This window comes from Leuciscus leuciscus (genome assembly GCF_965113295.1).
Source record: "Leuciscus leuciscus genome assembly, chromosome: 14".
NCBI lineage: Eukaryota > Metazoa > Chordata > Actinopteri > Cypriniformes > Leuciscidae > Leuciscus > Leuciscus leuciscus.
In genome coordinates, this window is record NC_138738.1 from 23002100 (window position 1) to 23025953 (window position 23854).

General features: G+C 38.7%; 1 protein-coding gene across 1 annotated transcript; it reads right to left on the reverse strand.

The window, feature by feature from the left end:
- Positions 1-443: 443 nt before the first annotated feature.
- Positions 444-23634, reverse strand: p4hb (prolyl 4-hydroxylase, beta polypeptide). Its single transcript, XM_082136907.1, has 12 exons — positions 23336-23634; positions 21904-22110; positions 18789-18922; positions 18564-18701; positions 14121-14225; positions 12307-12432; positions 12014-12214; positions 11632-11752; positions 9755-9936; positions 6546-6653; positions 1631-1958; positions 444-1551 (listed from the first exon to the last, which is right to left on the reverse strand). Exons 1-11 carry the CDS (start codon positions 23472-23474, stop codon positions 1893-1895), a joined length of 1527 nt encoding a protein of 508 aa, XP_081993033.1. The 5' UTR covers positions 23475-23634; the 3' UTR covers positions 444-1551; positions 1631-1892.
- Positions 23635-23854: the final 220 nt, after the last annotated feature.

The following is a 23854-nucleotide window of genomic DNA, read 5'->3' on the forward strand; positions in this document are numbered from 1 at the left end:
AGGACAGTTCACTATGCCCATGATTGTCAAGCTTCAAAAAACCATGAACAAAGTAGTCCAAAGGATTTGTCAGACTTGAAACTCCCACATAATACGTTTATTGGAGGACCAGGCAGTCATTTTGTGAATTTATATTTCATTCTGCCAAAGCTCTTATATTTAAGAATATAATACAAATATTATTAAAATTATTGCAACTGAAAAAAAAAAAAAAAAATTGAAGCTGCAGTAAAGGGAAAGGAACCATTACAACCATACACACAAACCATATTGTATACGGATTCAACTTTTGTTGCAATTCTTTATTAAGCTTGACAGCCATGGCCACTATGGACTACAGTTGTACATGTGTACTGTAAAATATAAAAATGTATGAAGACTTTTTCAAGATAATCATTTTCATGTACCATGGAAAAAACACCACACAGGTTTGGAACAGCAGGGACTGAATAAATAGCTTTTATTTTTAGGTAAACTTTAATCTTCACAGCCTTTAATCTTCATTTTAGATTATGCCAACTGACTGAATCAGTCATGTTAAAACACAAAATACAAGAAATAAAACACAACCCAACAGGTTTATCACCATTTTGTTGTTTATTTGGCCACCAGTTTACTTTATCAGTCAATTTAAATGCAATGGAATGCTTGTTCTCAAACACGTTTCAAAACCCAAATTCCTCCCAATATAATTCCCAAACCATCCCTTTCTTCAAATGTCACCCCTGAAATTCACCCCTCCTAGAAAAATAAAGACAGAACATGAGGGTTAACCAAATCACACACTCATAACCCTGAACCCTGACATAGGGGAAAAGACTGATTAAGCTGGTTACAAGCACTTTCTCCTCCCCGTCACACTGACCACTCAGATGTTGTCAACCGGCAATGATTGGAAGGAATCTTCCACTAAGGATGGAAAGCAGGAAGGGAATGGGAGAGGAGTTGTCCTTACAAGATGACAAATCTTTGCCATTTCAGTAACTGATATGGAATCTCTGATGGCACTCAATGAAGTGCAAAAAAAGGTTTCAAATCATCCTCCCAGATGACCAGAAAGCTGAGAGGGCCAACTCTGCCCCAGGTATAAAAACAACAAAAGTGCTGTTTCTGGGCCCTTCAGTATGCAAGGTTATAAAAAAGAAAATCATCGAAATATAAAATTAAATAAAACTAGTTCTCCACTTTTACATCTTTAAAAATAATTCAGTAGCAGGTGTTAAAGATTTTGAAAAATATAGAAAATGACAATGTGGTTTGACAGTAAAGGAACAGGGAAAGTACCTTAGTTTGTTCTCAGCTAAGTTCTGCATGCACTGTAATAGCAGCCCATTATAATAATTTTATTTCCACCCTATGAACATCAACATATAGCCCCTCTGCCCTGAAATGTTTTTTCATTCAGATAACAATCAAGGCAGAATAACTAGCCTCCCCCCTCCTTCATGGGTAGAGTATTAAGCTGCAAAATCTTAACAAAATCATAGTCCCAGGATCATAAATTGAGTTGGGGGACAGATACAGTTTAACAGATTACCATTACAATTGAACCTAACAAAATCATAGTCCCAGGATCATAAATTGAGTTGGGGGACAGATACAGTTTAACAGATTACCATTACAATTGAACCTAAAAACTATATATAGTTTAATGCCAGAAATCCCTGTAAAATAAAACACTTCAAAGAGATAGTTGTTGTGGGCAGAGAGGCACTTCTCTGGGCTGCAGACGGTTGGCCGGGGTGGTAATGACAGTCCAGGCTGACAAAGGACCCTGTAACGCCCAGTGGCTGTACGATTAGTTAGGAAAAGCTTTAGTGTTCACAGACAGGGAGGTTTAAAGTGGAGGTGGTGGTGGTGAAGGGTTTTGTCTCGCCTTTTCCTCCTGACTCTTATAACTCATCGTGTCCCTCTTCCACATCAGAATCATCCTCCTCTGCATCATCCAGATCAAGATCCTGTGGAAAGCACAATATATTATTTTTAGAATCCATGTAAAAACAAGGCTTTAGTGTGTTTGGTGCAATGGAAACTACTTTTATTATTGCCCACCAAAACAAATGTTTTCACAGCCAATTATGACCATCTCTACCAGAAGGCCATTTGTACTAGCATGAATTCAATTTATCAAAACTAATATGCCCTGCCACAAACATGCCAGTAATCCCTGCAGAAAAAAACAAAGTGCACGATACGGTCACGGGGCTGAGATCTGTTGTCACCAGTGTTTGGTTGCAAAGTCCTTTCCTCATAGCTGGACCGTGTGGACTAGCTATCGTTGACTGACTTAGTCCTGTCAGTTGTGGTAATAAGTGGTTGGGGGGGGGGGGGGGGGGGGACTAGAAGGTAAACAGCTATAACAGTTGTGTTGGGAATTAGTGGCAATGATAATGTTCTACAATTAGACTTCCCCAAAGAGGAAGCAGGGAGTCTGGAATGGATTTATGATCCTAGATGGTGCCTAAACTCTGATAACATTCGTCTCAAAGACTCTGGGACTGAGGACTGATCTGGACATCACTGAAGCCAGCGTGAAAGGAAATAAGGTGGAAGTTTATAATTGAATGACGCCCAAACTTTAAAGGTTGATGAAGGGCCACTTTAAATGAACTCTGCATAACCCAGGGCCTGTTTACACCTGGTATCAAGATGAGTTTTGGTCGATCGGATCACAAGTAGACCAGGGAGAAACACCCGTTTATACCTGGTATTTTAATCTGTTTCTTATCCACTCCAGACCACTTCTGTCCTGATTTCTTCAAGGGGAGGGGTCTATATGTGGGTAAATGTATGGGCTTTTTCAGATCTTTCAATCTAATGGACGAAATGCACGCACGGTTATGCGCTTATGTCTATAGGCCTATAACTTGAGGAAACCAGGGAGCTTCTATCTATATGCGGAGTATTGAAATTGCTTTTGAATGTGCACTCACTCGAATCAGTCAAATTTGCGACCATGGGTACTCCATGTATAGCGAGCAGCGGTACTGACCGCACATTTTACAAGATGACATTTGTCAATGACACTGATGCTGCATGGAGCAGAGTAGACCCTTTCAGTTAATAATTCTAGCATCCATTGCAGGGTCGGCGCCAGGACATACGGAACGAGGGGGCCTCGTTGTGTCACTGGGGGGGCATACCTCTCCCACCCTCAATAATAATAATAATACACCAACTTTTAATTAAAACAACAACCTCTATAAATCCATGATTGCTTGAATGATCAAGCACGTTAGGTGTTTTAGACGAATACAGATTATTATGAATAAAGAGTAGAAGTTGACTGAAAAAAAAAAACACTTAACGTCATGACCAGAGCCGGACAGTAACGGAGTACATTTACTTGAGTACAGTACTTAAGTACAATTTTGAGGGATCTGTACTTTACTCGAGTATCATTTTTGGGGAGTACTCATGACTTTACTCAAGTACATTTGAAAGGCAAATATTGTACTCTTTACTCCACTACATTTCTATCCATAACTGTGAGTACCCGTTACTTCTTCTAAAAAAAAAAGGAAAAAAGAAACATCTCAGAAACCCTCAATTTGTTGTTTCCCTCTCAAATGTGATTGGATTGTGCAGGCGCCACTGATTGGGACAGCCTATCAGCAATCACCTTCAGCTTTCCGCCAAAGTCAACTCCATGGTCAGATTTAGATAAGAGACGAAACCATGGACGAAACAATGGATGAAGACGCAGCAGGTCCATCCCGGGAGCGATATTTTTTTTTTTCAAGATGGTAGGGGAAGACTGATGAATATTCATTAGGGAAGTCATCCCTGATTGGTCTTAACCCCAGTGACGGGTAGGTTTAGGGGCGGGGTTATGGAGGTCATAAGACCCCCAGTGACGGGTAGGTTTAGGGGCGGGGTTATGGAGGTCATAAGACCCCCAGTGACGGGTAGGTTTAGGGGTGGGGTTAGGGAGGTCATAAGACCCCCAGTGACGGGTAGGTTTAGGGGTGGGGTTAGGTCATCAGACCAATCAGGGATGACTTCCCTAATGAATATTCATGAGTCTTCCCCTACCATCCTGGGAAAAAAAATATCACATCCCGGAAATGTGCCAACCTGTGCCCCACCTCGCCAGACTATTTCAATTTTCTGAACAAGTTAATGATAGTTTTCGCTTCAAGTGTTTGCTGTGTTTACCAATGTATGTAAGCACTGTGGCAGTAGTAATGCAATATTTAGAAAATGTACTCTTGTACTCTTGATACTCAAGTACTTTTAAAAACAAGTACTTTAGTACTTTTACTTAAGTAGACATCTGACTGTAGTACTTTTACTTGTACTTGAGTAAAATTTAGCAAGGGGTATCTGTACTTTTACTCAAGTAATTAAGCTGTGTACTCTGTCCGCCTCTGGTCATGACGTACAGTCATATTTCAATCTATTACATACAAGCTGCTAGTGACGTAATTTATTTAATCGCCTGTCACGAGTGAAAATGCAAAGTTGCAAAGCTGATTTTATTCTAGTAAAAATAAATTAATTTACAAAATAAATATAGGCTAGAATAGAAATTAAGAAATAAAAAAAACGGCATATTTTTTTAGTTATCAAACATTGTATCGTTAAAGTTGGTATTATACCTTATATTGCTATCCTATAGGCTACTGTTGTGTATACCAACATTAACACAACATTTCCCCAAAATCATGTTTAATCGGAGATACGAGATTTATGACTTGGGAGCAGGGAGATACGAGGTTAATTTACGCGGTCATTGTTGATAAGAACGGTCCGGACACAGACGTCGCTGCTGCCAGCAGTGTTCATCAAAGTCTGCGGTCGCGTTGAGCCTTTTGACAAGAGATAAGGCTTTAAGAGCCATTCAAATCTAATGACTGTGGTTACATACATCTTCTTAAACTCCATTTTAAACGTTTAAGAGATATGAGTGATGCATGCAATACCAAAATACTAGGCTGTCTAAAATAGGCGGAAATAATCTGTACGCAAACAAAGTCAGCGGTCGCATTGAGCCTTTTGACAAGAGAAAAGGCTTCAGTAGTTAACCAAAGACTGTGGTTACATACATTCTTCCTAAACTCCATTTTAAAGGTTTAAGAGCAATAAGTGAAGGAGAACAAAAAACGACGAGCTGACTAACGTTAGGCTGTCTAATAGGCGGAAATTAGACCAGTAGACCTAGCCTACCTTTTTTCTCCCATAAATAAAAACCTTGTTACTTGGGGGTATTTTACATGCACAGTGCCAACTTCGAGTCAGTAAAATAATAATAAAAACAATAATTTAATGCTGGTATCCAAAACATTTAATTCAAATCAAGTATTATATTAGATACATTTTAAAACTTCAATGCAAACGTATAATAAGCCTAGTAATAATAAGCCTAGTAATAAGTAGACATTTAAAATACATCAATAACAGATATCATAGTTTAACACAGATAAAATCAGAGTTAAGGCTTGCTTTACGTGTTGCTCGACGAGGACTTCTTAATCGTTGTGACTTTCAATCCTGAGGAGACAAAATGCCGTGAGGCTCCCGCCTGCCGCGGAGTGAAGAAGAGGTGGAGTTACGAGGATTCTCAGAAAGTTGAAGTGTCCAATGGAGTTAAGAGATTTGCTCTCAAGCTATTTTCAACACTTTAGATTGGATAATAATTTGTAAAAATAACAGTACCACGTGGGGACTGACCAATAGCATCGATTTGGGAAAAAATATGAAATTGACCAAATTTGGACATACGAGGTTTCCACCCGACAGCGACGATATGTAGTTAATTATATGTCAGGAATAAGAGGGCACAGTGGAACCGTCACCGTGCCTGTTGCTGAGTCTCAACGGATGAAATCACGCTCCGAGGCAGGGTGGTGTGCTGACCAGAGGTGAGGGGGCACAGTAACCTAGGTGGCCGGGCCAGGCCCCCTGGGGCCCCCTCGTGGCGCCGACCCTGATCCATTGTCCAACTGAACTAAAGGGTTTTTATTTCCCAAAAAAAAAAAAAAAAAAAAAAGCCACAGAGGGGGCTGTGCCAATGCTGGGCAAGTAAAGTAATAGGCTTGCTGCGGTAGTCTGTTCGCTCGTATGCTATTTCAAATGCATTCGACCACATGAGAGCCTACACATGAATGCATCCGGTCAAATGAGTTTTTTTTCCTACCTCTGGAAGTGATAGAATGTGGACGAGCTCAAAAGATTTTAGACCAGGTTTACAGCTGTATTTAGCGTCGTACACTTGTGATCGGATTGACGAAAATGCTTCTTAATACCAGGTGTAAATGGGGCCTCAGACTCTTGACAATTGCCTGTCTAACAGATTTGCAGCAGGGTCTTTTACCCCCTGCAGAGGAGGACCAGAGCCAGGAATGCCCATGAGACAGACAGCAAACAACTGCAGCTTCACAAGCAAACTCTTCAAGCTTACAACCAATAGTATGCCAACTATTGGTGAAACATTGACTATTTATATTGACAATGCTAATGATAAATTTAGCAAATTAACAAATTCAACAAAGTTAAACCAAATGACTGAAAAACTAATTTAATTGCAGTAAAGTTATACATACATCTGATTCTTCATCCTCATCTCCAGCTGGTGCTCCACCTTCTTTTCCTCCACTCTCCAAAAACTTTGTGAATCCATCTAGTGTTCTCTCACCATTGTAGTCAATTACCTACAGAAAGAAAGAAAAAGAAATAAGTGACAAACGTTTCAAAATCAAAAAAGCATTCAATAATACATTTGTATTTATTATTATTATTATCAGAAACATTAACAGCCTATTTTTATCACCACCCACCCTTTAAAAGTAAAACAAAGGGTGGATTTGTTTGCAAGGGAGTCAGAAAACTGTCCCAAGACATCTCAGTAACTTGTTTATGGTGTTGGTAATAGTTGGGTAAACTAGCAAAACTGGGCTCTAGCAAAGATTCATTTTAGCAGTAACTTAAAAGTAAACCCAACACACTCATTTACCATAGTGGTCTTTTGACATACATGGCTTCCAGTCACTGCTCCGTTTCCTCAAAACACATTTTAGAATGGGGAGGTTTTTAAATTCCAGAATTAAATCCATGGGGTACCTAGAGCTCTCTATGAACCTAGACAAGGGATGAATTCACTGGGCCAGGAGTGTCTCGTTTCCACCGCATGTGTTGTGAGGCAGGCTTCATCTCAGCATTTCTAAATCTGGAAGCCAATCATTTACCAGCAAATTGTTTGTGGCAAAAAACAAAACACTGTTCAAAATTAGGAATACAAACTTGTTTAAAAAAAGGGGGGAGGGTATAAAACCACATATTTAAAGAGTGCTGGACATTAGCTTCCTGACTCAAATGTGCCACATGCAAAATATATACTATCCCAAGCCAAGGCGATGAACTGACAAAAACATGCCAAACTTCTGCAGGCGGCATACAGATCGAATGAACTGAGGAGTGAATTGATATACATGAACAAGTATTAGGAAAACTCCTCTGCCAGGAAAAGTGCATCTATGATATTAGAATTAGGAGAGCAGGGAGAAGTGGCATCCTCGGTTGCTTTCTTCCACATAGAAGAGTTGAGACTAATCATATCAGTCAAGATTAAATATTAATACACATTTTATATATACACATTTTTATATTTTACATGTATACATACATGTAGGCCTATATGTATATGTATATGTATATGTATACTGGGGGTTGAAAGATTTTTTTTTTTAAGTCTACATTTATGTGATGAAAGTAGAGTCGACGTCGACTAGTCGTTGATGACGTCATTGATGAACAAAAGTCTTAACCTCGGGCTGAGACTCGAACGCGGGTTGCTTTGTGCACAGCTATAGCATATGACGGCGCTCCTACATAACAGCTTGTTTTTAGCATTTTTTTTGTCTTTGGGTCATCATATTTCTGCTCGTTCTAAATCAGATATAGATAAAGTAGCACAGGAAAGATTACATTTATATGAATGCATTAGTCTAAGAGCGCTTGCATGTGAATTTGCACCTGGCAGCATCTCTCTACTAATAGTGAAGCTCTGGGTTTTAGTTAAAGAAATATATGCTAGAACTTTTCAGTTTCTAAGCTATTTTATTATTAATCACAGAATAGTTTATAATACATTTCAGCGCTACTGAATGATTCTGTGTGCGCGCGATCATGTGATATGCGAGCGACTGTCTAGTTTAGAATGCGATTAACTTTCCTGTACAATAAGCTGTGTAAAACATGCATTCACACGATCAATTGAGCATACAGATGGTATAAGCAAACATATCTTATGGAGCGCTCCGAGTAAGCATTTATCTTCAGAATCATTTTAACAGAAACGGTGCATAAAGTGGACAAAGATTTATTATCCTGTTGCACCCTCTATAGGCCATGAATGATCAGCGACTAATCAACGTCAAGCTTAAAGTGTCATGGCAGACCATTAAAGGGGTGGTATAATGCCCTTTTTACAAGATGTAAAATAAGTCTTTGATGTCCCCAGAGTGTGTATGTGAAGTTTTAGCTCAAAATGCCCCACAGTTATTTTTATATAGCATGTTAAAATTGTCACTTTTTGAGGGTGAGCAAAAACGCAGTTTTGTGTCTGTTCCTTTAAATGCAAATAAGCTGCTGCTCGTGGCACAGAGGGCAGAGCTTCAAGAGCTTGCACTCACACAGACATGCACTGAAAATTTCTAAAACTTTCAGCCTTTTATGTTCAAATCGGATTCAGACAATGATGGAGAGACTCAAGAAGTGACATGTAGAATGCAACAAGACATTTCTGAATGGTTAGTTGCTTTCAGCAAACTGTTTGCAGGCATTCTTGAGAGCCAGCTTCAGAAGAGGCTTCCTTCTGGGACGACTGCCATGCAAACCGACTGAACGGCGTATGTCGTTCAGTCGTATGTCGTTCAGCGTATATGCGGCGTATGGTCTGAGCACTGACAAGCTGACCTTCCGCTTCTGCAACCTCTAAAGCAATGCTGGCAGCACTCATGCATCTGTTTTTTGAAGCCAGCTTCTGCACCTGAAGCACAGCATGAGGACTCAACTTCTTTGAATGAACCTTGCAAGGCCTGTTCCAAGTGGAACCCATCTTGGAAAACCTCTGTATGATCCTGGCCTGTACTGTAACTCAGGGTGTTACCAATCTTCGTATAGCCTAGGTCAACTTTGTGGAGAGCAACAATTCTAATTCTCAAATCATTAGAGAGTTCTTTGCCATGAGGTGCCATGTTGAACATCCAGTGGTCAGTATGAAAGAATTGTACTCAAAGCACAAATTTTAACTGCTCTAATACAAGATACGCAAATTTGTATGGTCCTGTCAAGCAGACAAAAACATGAAAATGATAAATAGGACATTGCTTTGCATGGTTAAATGATGTACAGCTATTATCACTCAGGGTGTACTCACTTTTGTTGCCAGCTATTTTGACAATAATGGCTGTATGTTGAGTTATTTTCAGAGCATAGTAAATATATACTGCTATACATGCAGCACATTGACTACTCTAAAATATATCCAAGTTTCATTTCTATAGTATTGTCCCTTGAGAAGAGAAATGTTGGCTGAAATGTGAGGGGTGTACTCACTTTCGTGAGATACTGTACATACACATGCATACATATACAAAAAATGTGTGTATATACACTGCCGTTTAAAGGTATGGGATCGGTAAGATTTTTTGTGTTTTCAAAATAAGCCTTTTATAAAATAAGTCTGCTTTTAAAAATATACACTTACAAAAAAAAATAAATACTCCTAAGACAATCTCTTGCATGGCCTTACCGTACGGTCATCGCCAGCAGGGAAGAACTTTAGCGTGGGGAAGCTATGCACTTTGACAGATTCAATCTCATTGGCTGTGGAGTCCATCTTGGCCACAACGATGTTTGCGTTGTCTTTGAATTTCTCACCCAATTGATCCCAGATGGGGGCCAGCTGCTTACAGTGACCACACCATGGGGCATCTGGATAAAAAAAAAAAAAAAAAGCACAGGGAATAAAGAAAATAAAAATTCAAACAGGTTTGATAAGGCATAAAGGTGAGTAAGTGACACACCTTAATTTTGGGTAAACTATCATTTTAATTGGACTACAAATGCAGAGCAAGTGCAACAAATCCGAGAGCAAGACAGAAGCGATTTGTTACACGGATATAATTCTCCAAAAATGTGATTACCGTATTTTCCGCACTATAAGGCGCACTTAAAAGCCTTTAATTTTTTCAAAAAACGACAGTGCGCCTTATAATCCGGAGCGCCTTATATATGGATCTGGCGCCTTATATTAATGTCTGTAAAACAACCGCTGACTTAAACCTTTTGTTTATACTTTCGCCTGGCACCGGAGCGCGAGCCTCCGCTGACTGCGCGCGCACCTCCCCAAACAGACGAGGCATTTATACTTGACGCAACTGTTTTGTTTTAGACTGAACACCAGACCATACAAATGACGTAATTTTGCCGCGCGCGCGCCTCCGCATCCGAAGATGCACGACTTTGAGCCGAATCTGCCCGAGCAGACGGATATTAGTTTTTTATTACCTTCGCGCTCATGCGGACGCGTCGAGTATAAACAAGGTTTTACAGCTCAGCCACTTGTTTGTTCATATTTTTTTGCAAGTGGTAGATCTTGGTTTACATTTGGACTTTGGATGTGATCTTAGGCTTGAAAAGGTTGGTGACCACTGCATAACACAAACCCAGTCAAACGTTTGACTGCAGTATCTATCTTCTATTCTATGCGCCTTATAATCCGGTGCGCACTATATATGAAAACAGTTCCAAAATAGGCCATTCATTGAAGGTGCGCCTTATAATCAGGTGCGCCTTATAGTGCGGAAAATACGGTACACATTGTGTCGGGCATGCTTTGACATACATGGCTCGACTATACAAAACCCCACTGGCAGCAATGACGATAACTATGCAGATAAAAGTACTTGATATTTGTGATAATGATATGACCCATCATGAAATAATGTTGGATAATGGCTAAAAATTGGCAGACTTGGAAAGAGTACAGGGTATAGAAACAGGAATGTACAGGACCTACAACCGGTTCAGGGTGCAGAGGAATACAAAACAGAATAGGAGTAAAGTTGTGGAAAAAAGCAGTTGTGCATCAGGCACTGGTTACTGACAGCTGGACGCATGCTGAAATCCTACCCACTGTTAAAACATTGGACATAGATGGAAATCCAAACTTTTCACAAGCTCAATTGATGGCACTCCTAATGCCCGCCCTCAAATGACACAAAGAACACCCTCTGTGCATAACCCAGAGACAAATTTGTTAGAAAGTCAGTCACAGAAAAAAAGTGCCAAGTTTGGGAAGCAAGTTGCTTTAAATAACTCTGGAGCCAAAATGATCTCAGCATTTCCCATTATTGCATGTTTAAGAGATTATGTAAGCATCCTGTGAGTACCGATGCCAGGATTAGCAGTATGCTGGACAGGCATCTTGCGTTTATGATGCCAGGCTTTGAGAGCGGCAATCAAGAGATGCGGCCTTAAAATAAAACAGGCAATTTGCCATAAAAAGTGATCCCTCAAAACAACTGGTCAGACATGAAACTCAAGGACCAGCAACATTCAAGGCAAGAGAACTTGAATCAAAGCAAATATTTTTATATTGAAAAAATAAATAAAAATGATACTTACAAAACTCTATAAAGACATTCTTGGCAGGGTTGAAGGCAACCTCTTCAAAGTTTTTGCCAACCAAGACCTTGACAGGGTTCTTATCCCAGTCTTCAGGAATGTCCTGACTCATCAGATGAGGCTACATAAAAAAAGCGACATTAAAATCATTCCAGAGAGACAGAACACATTTTCTTAACATCATTAAACGCCAACATTGTCAATATTAGTGCCAAAATTCCCATCCAAGGATCAAAATCTGCAGGTTTCATTTCACAATTTTCATATCAGTTCATAATATCACCATTGTATATTTCAAAATTTGATACAGAAGCCCATTTATTAAAAGTTACTACTAAATGTAGCCATTAAAACCTTAAACCCAAGCAATGTTCTCCACCACCTTTAGTTTCCCCTCTGTGAAGGCTGTGCAGAAGGTGATTATGTTCTCTGCTGTGATTTCTGAGGATTCTGGTCTGTATTTGGTCATCTCTTCCTCAAGAGTGATGAGGCGGATTGCTGGGCACTCTTCCTTCTTAAGACCAAAGAACTCCAGAATTCGCTGGTTATCATCCACATCACTATCAATAAAGATGAAGAGAATCTGCAGGGAAAGCAAATTAGGTTAAATCCAAATGTTAAAAAAAAAAAAAAAAAAAAAAAAAAAACATCATGTTAAAATAAAGGGGCACCCACTTTGCCTTTGAAGCCCTCTGCTGCTTTCTTAAATTGGTCCATCTTGTCCTGGAAGTCTTTGGCTGTTTTAGGTACAAACATTAGGATGTGGGATTTGATTTCACCTCCAAAGATTTTTGGGGCAGTCTGCAATGGAAGAATAAGAATCTCAGAATTAATTTTCCCCACCCACATCCTCCAATCTTTAAACACATTGGGCCTCATTTAGCAAAATAACAAACAAACGCACATCCGAGCGCAGAAATCATCTTACGACAGGGTTCACATGTGATTTATGAAACATTCGTATGCTGCAAATCCCATCATACGAATAATCGTACGTTGATAAATCAATGAAAACAAGTGTCATTTGAATATCACACCCCTAAAAAATCCACGATTTAGAAGCCTCGCCCCTAGAGTTTATGACATGGTGAAATGTAACCCGGCCAAGAAGAGGAAGCATCTCATGAAAGAGAAATTGATCTTACTCCAAAAAACACCCGTTACCTCGTAATTGCAAACAATTATATTAATTTATATGTATATTAAATACCGGTAAATAAAACAAAACATTTACAAACATTATAAACCCTAAACTAGGCTATTTTCCCTTCACTCCACAACAAATCCTTAATTTAACAGTTTTCAGAACAGAACAAGAATGAAAAATAAGTAGCTATAAATTATATATTAAACTATAAAATAAGACACATTAGGCTATAGTGGCATTCACATAATTTTAACATTTTACATTACACATAATAAACAATTTAGGCTAATGGGCTCACCTCTCATTCGGCAAGAACCCAAATACTTTTCCAAATTTGCCATCTAACTTTTGGTTGCTAAACTATTATTATGTAAATAAGGCTTTTTACTTCACTCGTGTTCCAGTATCCATGTAGAACAGCATCCTTCATGTGTGCAAAAATATGATTGGCTGGGTGCTGGGCATGCTGATTTACAGCAGACCATTTAAATTGAGCAGTGTAACTTATGTTTGGTTGACTGCATTTTAGTTTGATGATGAATGGCTGAAATGTCAAGTTAGCAACGCTACAACTGATATTTTGTGTGTGCGGAACTGTGCGCGCTTGAGGCGCCAGCATGATCAGTTGGTTTTAATAAAATAAAGATAAAGAAAACAAATACAATGCATTAGAGTGTCACAAACGAGCCTGCTTATACTAGTCGCAGTTTTTTTCTTTTGTTAACCTGTTAATAAATTAAGTGAAATATACGGTGTAGTCCTATTTATTTTATCCCTTTTATAGAGTTAAATTTATTATGTTTTTATTCTGCAGGTACGTAGTGTGACCATCTGTGAATCCTCATGTTCTGTTGTTTACGCTGCTATTTGTGCATGTAAAGCTAAACCCCTGAGGGGAAATAACATTTGTGGCATTTAATGGGTCACACACAGACACCAATCAATAATTTTAATTTGACAATCTAGTCATTTAACAGTTAATGACCAATTGATGAGTTTCAGGAAAATAATCTAAAATGAAAACTCATTACAGTTCTCCACCAGATTTATTATACTGCACCCAAATTCACACCAATTCAAAAACATGCGTACACGAGCTGAGACGCGTGATTTGATTGTAGCCACCACTCATGTCCATATTGATAAATGTCAAATTTTTCGTAGAAATGGCCGTACACCCAGTTTTCTGTTGTACGTTCGTTTCATAAATGAGGCCCATTCAATTTCACGTCTCAGTGAAAATACAAATATGGCAACCTGGGTCCTGTATATACAACAGTTCAAACTCTAAATGTCAATATGGAGTAACAGACAGAAATGTGGATAAAAATGTCAAGTGTACCTGCTCCGTGAACTCAATGACCAGGGGAAGCTGGTTGGCCTTGATGAAGGGCAGCAGATTTTCTTTGCTGATCTCTCCATCAAAAGTATTCCGACCCTCATCAAACTTGGGGAGGGGGAGAGGGGGGGGAGGGGGAGAGGGAGAGAGAGAGAGATTGTTAAATCAAGTCTCATTTACACTGCATTTCTCTCTGTACACAGCAACACAAACCTCATGAGCATAATTCACTGTAACTGAGTGTTGAGTAGGGAACTATGAATCAATCAGCATAGAAACGTGACTAACAGTTGTCGGTCGCAGGGCAGCGGATATTGAGACACATGCATTAATAGCATGCATAAAGCGAGCAGCTGCATTTTGGAATGAGGCAGTAAGGACAATGAATTTCAGAGTGTGTTTGGGTGCTAAGAGACAGAATCTCAAAGCCGCTTTAGGGACAGGGGTCAAGGAGAAGTTTAGCCCATTCCTGATTATAGATTAAGAGCACATCCATCCATCCTACGGAGAATGAATCATTGTAGCTAGTTTCTGTAAAGTACAGTGATTTAGTCTTTGTGAAAATTCGGTTTTATTTGTATTCAGGATTGCCACACATTTTAAAACAATGGATTTCCATGACCGGATAAGGACTTTTAAAAACTTTCAAATTCACTAATGGATCATGCAGACCGATTTTTTTAACTGCTTTTAACAATTAATTGAAGACTCAATTTGCTAACCACTCACAGATCATTAAGGCTTGCCTTGACAAAACTGTTTAGAGCAGGGGTGCAAAACTCAGTCCCTGCAGAGTTTAGCTTCAACCCTAATTAAATGCACATGATCCAGCTAATATACACTGAATACTTTCATCTAAATCATGTACATAACTGCATATTTCTCATTTGATCATCTTGGACCTCCACACCAAACAGCATCAAGAAAAATCTGATATGTCCAGTTGATCCTGTTTTTCAGCTGACGTCAATAGGTCACCTATGCCACAAAGTAAAAAAAAAAAAAAAAAAAAACCTACTGTAGCGTGACAATGGATGGACAAAACCAGAGAGTTTTTGTTTGACCCAAGCAGAAATAACAGGTGGCAAAATTGCCACATTTGAAAGTGAATTCACTCATGTGGTGCTCAAGTGTTGTAAGTAATGGGTGAAGTGTCTGAACGCCTACATTTCTACCAAACTTTCAGTTTTTCTTTTCTAGGAAGCTGCGCAATAAAATGCATTAATGGGCTGACATAATGACTCACTGACCCTGATAAACTAGAGCATCATTACGTAATGAATTTAAAGTTCAAGAGGAGATCTGCTGTCAGCTTGAACCGGAAAACCAAATTTATAGTGCGACTGTGCAAAGACCAATAATAGCAATGATAGCATTGCCAGATATGACTAGATGCAGCAGGATCAACTTTCCATGGCTGCACTGAGTACTTAAAATTATAGACTCTTATTTCATAATAAAAATAGCTTCTCTTAAGAGCTTGATGTTTAGCTGATAATATTATAATCACCCCCTTGTGAGTTTTTTTTCTAAAGGTTTGAAAGCATGTGATTGTTCTGATCCCTTGTATTAAACTATTTATTGTACCATTTAAAACACGACCCAGGGCCACAATAAACGGTCCTTGGGTCAGTTAAAAAAAACTTCAATACAATTTACCTTAACAAGGCGACATTATGAACACTTGTCTCATTCATGGAGGTGGAAAAACAAGTTATTTGTGAAGATTTATTGTATTAATTTAAGTGCAAAAGAAAAGGCACGAGAGTTGGCTGTTTTTGTCAATTTTAGGTTTTAATTTAAAATGTTTGCAATTTTAATATAAGTAGGCTACATGGTTAAATATTTTACCACTTGCTTGAGCAACTTAACAGCCTATATAAATCTATATAGAAGTAGCACTGAATAATGCGTTGTTTAATTTGTGTTTAAACATCTATTAAAGAGTGTATGTGTACAAAGAATCGCAATGCTGACAAAACTTGTTAAATAAAAGTTGCTGATAACTTCTGGATTTGAAATACAAATAGTGAGTATGTTTTTGTGGTACAGCCGTGGATCGGTTACGCACTGCAAATAGGCCTGTCGCGATAGTCAATACATCAATTAATTGCACAAAAAAAAAAAAATTCCGGCCGCGAAAATTCCATTTGCATGCTTGTTTGTTTTCCTCGTGTCTCTCTCTCTCTCTACCAAAAAGACTGGATGACCACTCTCGGTTCCTTAGTGTATAGGAGGAGTGAACCCTCTTGTCAGTTGCATGGTCTTTGTGTGGGGAGGCGGCGCCGCAGCGCTTGTCAGTCACATGGTCTTTGTATGGGAAAGCGCCGGCGGGGCTGCTTGAGGCGACTGCCGGGAGAGAGAAAAGACGCTAGTTGTGAGTTGGAGGGAAAAAAAAGAAAAAGATGGAATTCGTTTCAAAGCCAAACGCGACAGCGAGCCCGATCTCATGAAAATGCACATCTACCACGAATGTTATTTCTCGTGCCATTTCAATATTGATTTATACGCCAAAAATTGTTTTTGCGTGCATATGAAACGCACTTTATGGCGTGTAATACGCACGCACTCCTCACCCCTAATCCTAACCAAGTATTTTCAGTGCGTAGCATATAGCTGCTACACGCAATAAAGTGCGTCTCCGTCTTCCCGACAGTAAGTTACACAATCACTCGGGCGCTTTAGTCGACAAAGTAACAGGAGGACAGTGCAAAAAAGTGTGATATGGCCTGTTGAGGCTTTTTTTATTTGTTTACAAATGTCCTAACCGGCAGTTTTGCCTGTTATGGAATGTATCACTATTTATGTCTGAGCCTAATGTTTAATATTTTTTGAAGTGCAATTTTGTTTACATCCATTTTATTTATTGTTTTTGGTATTTATTCATGTGAATTTTTTTGTTAACAGACATTGCTTTTATTGTTTTTGGTTGTTTTGTTCATTTATTGTGGATATTTGAAATGTTTTCCGTTTTCAATGTTTAATATTCTTAAGAAAAAAAAGTTTATAGATCTTTGAAAAGGTGTACCTGCATTATTATGCCATTATCATTATATTAGATGAAAATTGTCTCGAACGACAATATTATCGTTTATCGCAATAATTTCTTGGACAATTTATCGTCCAGTAAAATTTGTTATCGTGACAGGCCTAACTGCAAACGCAGCATATGTGAAAGCACTATAGCGCGTGATGCTCCTGTACCGCATACGCACTGCACACGGAGTATGTGTGAAACGGGCGTTAGAGTTGACAGATCCAGATAAATCCAACCTGGTTTTAATGAGGTTCAGCCGTCTCACAAAGCTCGATATAAACGTTCTGTCAAATCGATTCTGTTCTGTTAAGTTTGCGATTAACTCTGAAGCATGTGCACCTGAAAGTGTGACACGTGCAGCAAAAAGCCAATCACACAGAACATGGAGAACATCAGTATGATTCACTTCTTCGCGAGAGAGACGGCACAATTAATTTCTCTTCTAAAGATTAAGAGATCGTTTTTGAAAATATTATAATTAAAAGCATTTACAAGGCAGGAATAAAAACTGCTGCAGCGAAAGTTTGAGAAGGTAGCTGAAAGAAAACATCTGACTATATCAATGTATGAAGTGAATCAAAGAAATGGGCCTAATAATTATAGGTTCACAAAGAGCTCAAATGAATACACTGTTTAAAAGCATTATATATAAATGCATGTATTATATTCATATTAATTTAAAATCAAAGTTTAATATTACTTGTCAATTAAATTATATACAATATAAATATAATTTAATGCATATTAGTTATTCACATAATACAAATTTTAATTAGCAGCAAAAGATGAACAATTTTGTCTAAAGTTTTTCCATAATGCTCAAATTTAGAGCGAGATACAGGGGGCGTGGCTTTATTGCATCTGATACATGCCACTTTGCTCACAGCTGATTGGTCCAGTTTTGGTTTGCAATCTCTAACCCAGAATAAAACCTGCTCCGGAGCAGGTTAGCTGTGTAGAGCAAGTTACCATGGCAATGAACACCGCTAAAAACCAATCCACCTTCTTGAGCCCGAAAAACCAGAGCTTGCTCAAACTAATCTCGAACTTACCTGGGTAGTAACTGAAACCAGCTTTGTGCAACAGGCCACAGAATAGGGCTGCATTTCCCAAAAGCATTGTTAGCCTATGTTGATCGTAGAGACCATTGGTAGCAATTCTCTACGATCAACTTAGGCTTACGATGCTTTTGGGAAATGCAGCCCAGTGAGTTACTGACAAACTGGGAAAAGTGCTGCAACAAGATAAAATGTGTGAAAAATGTATTCAAGCATGAATCCTTCTCTAGTAGACCCAAAATCAAGATGTTATAAAAGGGTATAATATGGCCTCTTTAAAAACAAGCAATAAGCAAATATCAAGGAGTCAAAGAGTTTAGTCAGAAGAGCATTATAAAGTGGACAGTGTACCTTCTTAAAGAGCACAACACCATCCTTGGCAACTTCAAACTTTGAAAAGACTGCATCATCAGAGGTGATGCCAAAGGGTATGTCATCCACAGACTCTGCGGTTTTAACGAAGGCCTTGGCATCTTCTGATTCCACATCCTGCAGAGAAAAACAATTATCAGTAATACATTTAATAAGTTTTAAAAAAAAATCTCCAAATTAGCTAAAGAAAAGAATAAATTTTACCTTAAAGAACCCAATTACTGCAACCTCATTATCAGCAATAAGAGACTCTGTCTGCGTCACATCACTCAAAGTAGTGGCTGCAGGGCCAGTTCGTTTTTTCAGCCAGTTGACAATGTCATCAGCCTGTCGACCAGCTGCAGACAGAGCATGAGCATGTCATAGTGAGACAAAAGATCCTGGTGGCACCAAGCAAATACTTAAAGCAGAAATACATTTACTGTAAAACGCCTTTGCACATGGCCATAACCATCTATTAGGTCACTGAGGTCCAGACCTCTGTATTTTTCCAAGGTGCATATAATAAAGGTTGTGAAATATTTGCCTAATATATAGTATTGACTCCACTTTAGTTCCACAAGGATATTGCACAGCACCAAGATCTTATCGTCTGAGCTGCCTCAGTGGTCTGATTTGATTGGTCATCTCAAATATTTTGACACTGACAACTGGTGACAAAGTAGGCAGGTTTAATGTTCACAGAAGCTGCTGAGTGTGATTTCCAGCACAACACAATGCTTCAGTTAGTGGTCAAAGTGCGAGATAAGATGCAAGTAGCTAAACTAAACATTTGGATCGAATGTTTTAGGATCGAAATGTTAAAATGACCAACAAAAATCAGGCAAATAAACTAGTCTAATTTCGTCATTTTTTATTGAAAATAGACCTGTAATTTACATGGTTCAAGTTGTAATAATTAGTAACGGTCAATGTGAGGGGACAAGAAATGTTAACGTAGCAGTTCCATCATATAAGGCATAAGATTACTAACAAATGTTAACATATTGTGAATGAATTTATTCAACTTAGTTGCTTAGCTATCCTGGCTACTTCAGTAACTTGTCTTCATAAAACATCAGTTAACCCGCTTTACTTCACTGCCACAGACAAATGAAGTCTCAGTCAAAGTCAGCTTTAGGAGGGGAAGAGACAGGGAAAGATAAAGCCTTGTTTATACTTCCGCCTGGCTCCGCAGCGCAAGTCTCCGCAGACTGCGCGCGCACCTCCACAAACGGACGAGGAGTTTATACTCGATGTGCTCACCGTTGTACTATTCTGTGAAACGACAGGGGACGACTTAAGTAATTGTCCTCTTAACCATCAGGAAATCAACAGTGAGAAGAAAGGTTTATTTTAGTACATCACCACCAATACCACTCTACAAAAAGAATCATGTAAAATCCAGTAAACCCTGAGTTTATTACTTGTGACATTAGAACAAAATATGTGGATATAAAAACATGCATGTAGGCTATACAACCAAATTAACGATCCCTTAAATATTTTCTAATTTCATTAAACATTTCATTAAGTTTTGTGGACAGTTTTAAAGAGAAAAATACTCTGCAATGGTGTTGACTTATGAATTTAAACATGGTTTGTCTTTAAGCATATAAAAAAAAAAAATACCACATAGACAAACATTAAAAACTTAATTTTCACCACTTTAAGGCACACATTTGATCAGTTCCTGCATTCTCTGGGAAACAAAGATTGAACCTAACTCAAGTACTCCTTCCACGTATCCTCATCCATTTATTGCCACAGGGCAGGACTGACATGTCAATCCGAATGACACATCACACACAGTTTCAAAGGTAGTCTTAATATTGCTCTTGTTATACCAGTAATGAGTGCCACAGGTTACAGCAGGAATGACTGATGCAACACGTCAGCAATTACACTGTGGGTCAGAATTTGATTATGTCTGAGATCTTATTGAGATCATGCGTTACAGAAACCCAGACGGAGTCCTTCCATCAAGGCTACAGATATAGTGACAGACAAAACTTCAGAAATTCTTTTGTTCCAGACAGTTTCAGATAATTCTGCAATCCCAAGAGACAGGATTTCCCAAAGTGTACGCAAACACCTAGGGGTTTGTGAGGGAACAGCAGGGGACTTGTGAGTTGATGAAAGTTAACTAAATCAAAAGTAACACTAAAATAAGTGAATAGGAGTGCACAAGTAAAGCTAAAATAGTGGTATATTTTAAATTGTGATAAATCAAAAACTGCGATTTAAAGTATTTAGTCTGTTGTGCTGCTTGTTTCCAAGTGAAGAGCTAATGTTTTTTTTATTTATTAACGTGCAGCTTATAATAACATGTTTTCAGAGCAGCTTGGTTCAAACTAAACGCTGCTTCTTATAAAACTCAATCTCTGCAAGCATACCAGTCTACCATGCATTTGTAAATTTAATGTGTGCCAAGTTCAGTTTACATATATACACATGGTTTCCAACATTTAATGGCCGAAGTTTACAGAATTTAATGATAAGGATTTTACATTTCAAAAGAGGTTTTCAATGTTCGAAAAAAAGAATTTAAGACAAATATTAGCATTTTAACTTAATTCTTGTAAAAAGCAAACTGTAAAAGTGAATTTTAAAATAAAAACAAATCAAAATCAATAAATTTTTTTTTACCTGTTTACAAGCATATGTGACCATTAACCAAATGTGATCATACAAATGAGTCATTAAATTAAAATATTAACTCTCAGGGGGTACTTCAAGTAAATATAAATCTAAGGGGTTCAGGCTCAGCTGACAAAAAGGTTAGCCCTAAGAAATCTGAAAAGTATGCAAACTTTTAGACTGACAATTGAAAGTCCTAGAACTTTTTCTGAGGCTGGTCTGCAGGAGTAAGACTGTAATAAACACAGACTTTGAGAGCAGCCCACATCAACCAGACAACAGGCAAAGTGAGGAACTGCACGTTGAAGGAAAGGGGGAGGCGCCTTGTACACAGGCTAGAACGCAGGGCTTCCACGTACAGAATGACATGCACGTCCTCAGCAGTTAGTACTCACATTCATGGCACACAAGCTTCTGACCTGTCTAAGTTGACTTATGGTTTACGATAGCATAGTCAAATTACACTTTAGCAATTCTAACCAAAACAAAGAAATGATATACACTCACTGACATCATTGTATCTGGTTTTAGAGAAATATTGTTATGGATTTTGAAAGCCTATTGTTTTATTCACAGATCTGAAATCCAAATAATAGTAGTGTACATTTTTTACAAAGGTAAAAAAAATAACATTCTGGTAGGTCATATACCAAAAGGACCATAGATATTGTACAGAAAATGTGTGGCTCATTACACTAACCAGAATACTCCTTGGGGTTCTCCTTCTCGCCTCCCTTAAAGAACTTGATGGTGGGATATCCACGAACACCAAACTCTTGAGCGAGCTCAGCTTCCTCCGTGGCATCTACCTTAGCTAGTCTGATGTCAGAGCCTTCAGCTTTCAGCATACCAGCCGCTTTGGCATATTCGGGAACCAGGGCCTTGCAGTGCCCACACCATGGCGCATCTGCAATAAGCAAAAAGTGGTTAATTCAATACATCTTACATTTACTGAATGTTAGTAATTTTACATCAAGCATTCATTTACACACAAACTACCTTAGCAGTAATTTGTCTGAATGAACAGGTTAGTCGGGTTCATGACTAAACAGCATTAAGTTTCAGTTGGGTGTCCAAATGCAGTGAAATTAGATAAAATGATAACTGAATAAATCAAACTTAATCCTCACTCCCTCAACACGTCATGGCTTTAACAACATGCCATGTAGTGGGAGAAGACCAAAGTTCATAATGCTTATGATGAAAATCAGTATGTGCCAAAAACTCCTTTACAATATTATCAAATAAAGAACTAATGTAAGACTGCACTGGTACGCCTTCCACTGTTCACACGAGAATTTTTTTTATTTTTTTTATTCTCTATTTAGCAAGAAAAGTTATTTTTCTGATGTACACGTCAACCTAGCTCTGTGACCCTGGGAAGTCCCGCCCATATTACACGCTACCACGCCTCCCATTATGACGAAACACTCGTGGACACCAGTGATTGGTTAATTTGAGGGTCGATCACGACCATGCATCAGGATATACTTTAAGAGCGGCCAATGAATTTAGCCCGGTAAAGACACATAAACTAACAGTCCGGATACACACAAGTTTGAGAAGTCTTTTATGATTAGAAACTCATTGATGCTTGCCCATAACAAGCCAAACCTCGTCTCATTTGCATGAAGTGGTGGGATATAAATAAGGGCCAGGAAATCGAAAGTCGAAAAACAAGTGAAAGTGCAAATCAGGGTTTATCCATTTCAACAAAAACGAAATTCAGAGATTCCGATTCAAGGCTGTTATCGCCCTGAATATGTATTTGAAACTACACGTCTGCTAACTTGGATTGAATGTATTATTCTCAAAAAGGTTTAACTTGCTCTTTTATTTGTCAAAACAGAGTTTGAGTGACTGGCAATGACGTCTAAATAACAGTTACATTGCGTCCGCTTTTGTGAAAGCGTTCAAAATTGCACTCTTACGTTAGATTTACGTAGCACACGTCTATGTAACTACAAGGAGATACTCATGAACTAATCAATTATTGCGGTTGCAAGTTAAAACTAAGAATAAAACATAACTAATTTCACTGATAGCGGTTTTCGTTTAGCATTTTACTCATGCACAAACTATCGTCGTAAAACAAATGAATAACAAGCCAAACAAAGCTGGCGACTACTTACAAAACTCAACAAGGATATTTGGGTAAGTTTTGAGCGCCTCCTCGAAGTTACTTTTCTTCAGTACAAGCACGTCCTCCTCCTCGGTGATATCAGCCGTTATCATAGCGGCCAGTGCGCACACAACCAACAACTTCAGCATCTCGGATCACCTCCAAACGTGCCAGCTAATAATGAAACCGTGATGGAGACGGTTAGCGCGTCGGCTATTCTTTCACCTTTAACAGTCTGAAGTGTCGCTTGATTTTTGTGTCTGCCGCTAATAACGTGGCAATGTGCGCAGGAAACAGAGAGGAAGGCGCTGCTGCGCATGCGCATTTATGAGGCCGAACGCTGTTCGTGTTGAATTGTGAGTGGACCGCGCGTCTCCTAGCACCTGGAAGTGAATCTGCCCGTCTTGAATACTAATTTCCAAATCCTACTACGGCGAATGCTTAGCACATGAATATTATTATAGCGGTTGGTCACGTTGCGTAAACAGGCGTTATGGCCAGTCAACTGGCGAATTAACTCGGATCACAA

Coding starts and splice junctions, on each gene's coding strand:
- p4hb (XM_082136907.1), bottom strand. CDS start 23,474: ATGCTGAAGTTGTTGGTTGTGTGCGCACTGGCCGCTATGATAACGGCT. Junction 12,433..14,120: donor TCATTGAGTTCACGGAGCAG/GTACACTTGACA, acceptor CTTCCATTGCAG/ACTGCCCCAAAAATCTTTGG. Junction 11,753..12,013: donor TCACAGAGGGGAAACTAAAG/GTGGTGGAGAAC, acceptor TTTTTTATGTAG/CCTCATCTGATGAGTCAGGA.